This window comes from Arabidopsis lyrata, assembly GCF_000004255.2.
Source record: "Arabidopsis lyrata subsp. lyrata unplaced genomic scaffold ARALYscaffold_1, whole genome shotgun sequence".
Classification (NCBI taxonomy): domain Eukaryota; kingdom Viridiplantae; phylum Streptophyta; class Magnoliopsida; order Brassicales; family Brassicaceae; genus Arabidopsis; species Arabidopsis lyrata.
In genome coordinates, this window is record NW_003302555.1 from 5,269,644 (window position 1) to 5,274,984 (window position 5,341).

Genomic DNA, 5,341 nt, shown 5'->3' on the forward strand with positions numbered 1-5,341 from the left:
CCTAGTTAATTAGATTATTGACAGCATTTAGAGAGTTCTAGAAAGAATATGATATAAAATGTGCTTCACAGCATTTGATCAGATTTTGTTTTCAGTGTACCTATTACGATTTACGATATGGTCAGAAACTAATTTGAAACAAATATCTCGAGTTTCCTTTTCCACTTGATCTAATGACAATGACATAAGACCGAGAAAACGAGGACGGATAATCTCGAATAAAAATGTCTTAAGCCAATAGCCCACTAGAAAAACAGAAATAAATAAATCTCTATAAAAGGAGCTTTTCTATTGGTTGGTCAGGAAAAACGAGATTGTCAAGTGATAACGACATTACCTGAGAAACATACAAGTACGTACGTAGGAGATCAGCTTTTGTACATTTGTTTTTCATTTTAGTTTACTTTTTTTGTGCAACTTGTTCTTCGCTTTTCTTATACAATAGTTTTCACCGAAAGTGTGTAAATTATCTAAAAATCAGAGACGTTGACACAAAAAATAAATAAATTAAAAATAGTACTAGTAATTAACAAAATAAATGTTTCAAAACAGTTTACGAGTGCGCCCAAGCCCATATTATATTTATTAGTTAAGTTACGGGCTGGCCTAAAGTCAAGGCCCATATTTATGGAAAGCAGCCCAATAGTATAGTAACGACATTGTTTTTACTGTTACGACTAGCTCGCCGGAGAAGAACGAAGGAGGAGAAGAAAGACGACGGAGTAATGGCAGAGGAGGAGCCTTGCATGTTCTGGATTTGGGCTATGGCTTCTACGATTTTCCGATTATTCTTGATCTTTTTTTTCCCGGAAAATATCAACGCATCTTCCCGTCCGGAGCTCTCCACCCCTCTCACCAGCCTTCGCCGCCGTACATCCTCTCTCTCTCTCTCTCTCTCTCTCTCTCTCATATATTCTCTATCGACAATCTCGATTACGCATACGATTTTGTTTTTGAATGTTTTCAGTTGCTGAAGGTTACTGGTTGAAGCAGTCATCACTGTCGCCATACGCAGGTTTGTAATTGATTCGTCTTCTACATATGAGAATTTTGTTGTTGAAGTTGAAATCGTGGTGTACTTGTTTCTTCTTCTGGTCAGGGTCAATGTATCATGGCTCTCCATTGCTACTCTCCATTCTCGGTCCTCTCACAATTCAGAGGTAGAAGTTTAGTTCTTGAGCTGAGTTTCTTAAGGTTCTCGCATTGTATAGTTTGAGCCAAATGAGAAGTTGTATCAATTTGAAAATTTTAAATGGAACATAGTGTGATGTTGCAGGATTGAAGGGAAATCGAGTCATCATTTGTGCAGGTATTTTTTAAGGAACTGTACTAGTAATCAAGAATTGTAACTGTGTGATCTCGATGGAACTAGAGTTGTTGTCTTGATTGAGAGCTTTGTCAGTCATCTGGTTGATACCAACAATCCTCTGGATACAGCTTGGTTTTTGTTATTGCAGATATACTTAGTGCGTTGCTTCTTCGAGCTACTGGTCAGAAGCTCCAAAAGGCTTACAGATTGAATTTGAGGCGACTTGGCCTTCTTACGTCATTACAGGATAGAGGTAAACTTAAGTTATCCAACAAAGTCAGAGTCTTGTCCTATCCTTGTTATACAACGTGCTTTACACTAGCTAGTACAAGATACGGATTACAGTCTTTTTTGGGAATCAATGTTTATCTAAGTCTTGTTCCCTGTATATATGTATATATTTTATTGAAGTTAGTTAATGGTCATTGACAATTGGTGCAAAAGCTTAGTTCTTTTTCTTTCATGCAACTATTTTTATTGGAAGGATATCTCCTTTTTCTTGTTACCCTCAGGTATCCTCCCTTGTGGAGATATTGCTGCTCTTGTGCACCTGTGGAATCCTTTCACAATACTTTCTTGTGTTGGCTTATCAACTTCTCCGATAGAAAATTTGGCTGTCATTGTGTCTCTTTCTGGAGCATTACTCGTAAGCAATTGTTGGAAAAAGTGTTCTTATCTATATTGGATGAAAACCCTGCTTTCGGTTTGTATTACGCTCATCTCTGTTGTTCTTCTTCTCAACACTGTCTTCTACCTTTGCAGGACGAGTTCCTCTGGCTGCATTTGGGTTAGTCATGGCCACACACTTGTCTCTTTATTCAGCAACTTTAGCGATTCCAGTACGCATAATCTCATTTACATTGTCGTTTTGTTTCATGTATCTCAATCTCAAGTTTATCAGGGGAATCGTTCTAATTGCTCTTGTGTTTCCCTCAGTTGATCTTTCTGTTGGGATATGGTTTAGATGCCCCTCCTGTAAAAAAATTCCTTCAGACAAGACATGTAGGAGTTGAGACGACAGGATCAACCTCTGATGTTTCGAAACAAGACAAGTTGACTCAGACTACACAACTTTTCTTATGGAGAACAGTCTTGTATTTCGTATTTTGGGTATTGGTGTGGTCGAGCTATGTGTTGGTTCTGTGCAGCTTATCATTGAAACAATATGGTGGACTTGAAGAGATGTTCAAAAGGTACTACTTATCTGTGAAATCTCAATTTTTGTGTCATAACCTGAATATCCGTTGGCATATACAGGAGCAAAACTCAGTTTCTCAAATTATATATTACAATTTCAGTATTAATGCTGAACATGTTTGTGCTTATGTCTCCTATTGTAGGACATATGGTTTCATTCTCAGAATCGAAGATCTGTCCCCAAACATTGGTGTCTTTTGGTAAGTCTAATTCAAATCTTTATAGAGCAATTCTAGTTTCTGTATATCTTCACATATGCATCCGCCTTCTATCTCATTTTTCAGGTACTTCTTCGCAGAAGTCTTTGATTTTTCCAGAAATTATCTCCTGATAGTTTTTAACTTATATATTCTGCTTACGGGGATACCACCGTTAGCCTTCCGGTTAAAACATCGGCCCTGCTTCCTTGCTTTCGCTTATTTAGCCTTCTCCTCGATTCTAAAATCTTATCCTTCAGTAAGTATTTTAACTTCACTATGAAACAATATTTGTATCTTTCTTGAAAAAGCTTTCTGTTCATATAATCTTAAATCTTGAATCTATTCCTTAATCTCATCACTAGGTTGGAGATGCAGCTTTATATTTGAGTTTATGGGCATTGTTTGTCAATGAATTAACAGGTAGTGAAACAAATTCCTTCTCATCTCTTTCTATATGATCTTGAACCATCATGAGCTTTTCACATCTAACTCGGCTTCTGTGTAAACGTTAGACATGGAGCACTCGTTCTTTATCTTCTGTGGATATATTGGATTTTCGCTACTCAGCCCTGTGATGCACAATATCTGGATATGGAGGGTAAAGCTTCGAACCTCAACTCAATTCAATCACAATAAAACTTTAAAAGAAACCATTCTGCTATTTAATAACAAAACTTCCAAATTAGAACCCATTTGATTTTTGGCTTTACAGGGAACTGGAAATGCAAACTTTTACTTCGGAAATGCTATGGGCTACGCGTGCTTTCAGGTTAAAAGCCTAAAACCTTGACCTCATTGACTCATGAAATATCAATCAAAGATTGACTTGTTATTTTTCTTTTTAAGGGTCTGATCTTTGTAATTTGGTTTGTTGTTTACGGGTTTATGGTTTTGGCTGTATTATTTTTCAGTATATGTTTGTGGAGAAAAGTGTAAACGCAATGCTCAACCATGACCAGGCGCTGAAGAAAGCTACTTCAGAAATGACAAAGAACTGAGCCATTATAGCCATTTTTTAATGTTCGGTTATAAGAGTCTCTAACCATAAACTAGTGGCAAAACTAGTGGTCTTCTTTGGCCAAACGCAGAAGCCAAAAAACGTCGAACAACATGTATTAGGGAGTAGACTGGTTTAGTCGTAAAGTGTCACATTTACTAGTGATTGTAGTTGCACAGTTTTAACAAGGCTTCAAACTCGGAGATCCAAACCAAATGAGACGACACATATTTTACGTCGATGACCACTCAGCTCCGATTCCTTGGTTAAGTAGATTGTTGTGTTAAATGTTTTTCATAATGTTCATAGCTTTTTGCAGTGAAGTTAGTTTTATCCTTATTCACTGTATATTTCTCTATTTCATTTATTAATTTTGTAAAGATAAAGAAAAAAAATAGAAATAACTTAGATGTGATGGTCTAATGAGAAATTTGAGTAGTAATGTACAAAAATCCGATTAGTATGGGTTACAGTTAAAACATCTCTGATTTCAAAGATGAGAGGACAAAAAAAAAACTTCATTCAAATATTTGCATTTTTAAAGCCTTTTAACAAGAAAAAATATTTGCATATTCATTATATATAGAAGAAAATATAATTATAGAGCTACAGAGAATATTATTTTGTTAGATGCAGCGGTTAATTTAAAGTTGGGTGGACCTTAATGACAAGTGCAAAATCACGTGGTTTTGAAGTGCGAACAAAACAAATCAGCACTTTTGGAGTTAAGATTATCAATTAATTATATGCATAAATAAAATTTAAACTTTAAACCAATCTCATACTATAAAAACAATTAATGCCATGCAACTTTAAACGTATATGTTATGCAAATAAGTGCATAATAATCAAATGATATTCATGTAATCATGCATGGTTCCCTAGGCTCCTGATTTATGACGAATTTTTTGGTCATTGCTTACCGCAATGCCAATTATTTTACTTCGCCCACAATTTTCTTCTCGATCGAGTTGCTAATATTTTTATTCTTTAGGAAACACTAATTGACAATCGTAAGTGTCTTAAAACAATTTCACTAAAATAATGTACATAATAGCTGCGATATATCTTAGACATGTTGTGTTGTTTGAAGTATATAATACTCATATATACACATTCCACGGTGAGGCTTTTTTTTTTCTTATAATTATAATGGATTATCTATATGTTAAATACTATAACAATACCACAGAATCTTCGTTGACTTGTATTAAGTAACAGCGAAATTGCTTACGAAACAGTACAACCAAATTCACTTTGTATTATTAAACAAATAACGAGTGTCCTTTTTCATATATAATAACTTCAGAGTATTTATCTAAGTAATTAATTTATATTTTTATGGTTAGTTACTTAGTTATAATTGAATAGCCTGCCGTTTCGTCCGTAGTTCTAGGTTTTAGAAAATTTATAAATTATTTTCTCCTAGTTTTGGGTCATCAGACCTGTTATTCAATTTTTAGCTGTGGTTTAAAAAACTAATATTTTGACTATCTTAATTAATAGCATGCATCGTTATTCGTTAGTATAAAAAAAACCTTTATAATTTGTATGGCTCAAAATTTATTCCGAATAAATTAGCTAGCGGAAATCCGACAAATCCAATAGACCACTCGTGTTAAACTGCTACGTAACGTG

At 34.8% G+C, this 5,341-nt stretch overlaps 1 protein-coding gene across 3 annotated transcripts; it reads left to right on the top strand.

Annotated features, from left to right (window-relative positions):
- Positions 1-618: 618 nt before the first annotated feature.
- Positions 619-4,040, top strand: LOC9328773 (phosphatidylinositol glycan anchor biosynthesis class U protein). Of its 3 annotated transcripts, XM_021013858.1 has the most exons (14): positions 651-870; positions 968-1,015; positions 1,100-1,160; positions 1,277-1,309; positions 1,458-1,562; positions 1,822-1,959; positions 2,072-2,148; positions 2,246-2,502; positions 2,650-2,706; positions 2,791-2,962; positions 3,069-3,126; positions 3,219-3,304; positions 3,419-3,475; positions 3,618-4,040. In XM_021013858.1, the coding sequence occupies exons 3-14, from the start codon at positions 1,112-1,114 to the stop codon at positions 3,702-3,704; spliced, it is 1,176 nt and encodes a 391-aa protein (XP_020869517.1). In that variant the 5' UTR covers positions 651-870; positions 968-1,015; positions 1,100-1,111; the 3' UTR covers positions 3,705-4,040. The 3 variants fall into 3 exon arrangements, 2 of the variants coding, with proteins under 2 accessions (XP_020869515.1, XP_020869517.1); XM_021013856.1 differs by lacking the exon at positions 1,458-1,562 and having other exon boundaries at positions 619-870; positions 1,822-1,955; XR_002329504.1 differs by having other exon boundaries at positions 665-870; positions 1,438-1,562; positions 1,822-2,502; positions 2,791-3,126.
- The last annotated feature ends 1,301 nt before the right edge of the window (positions 4,041-5,341 follow it).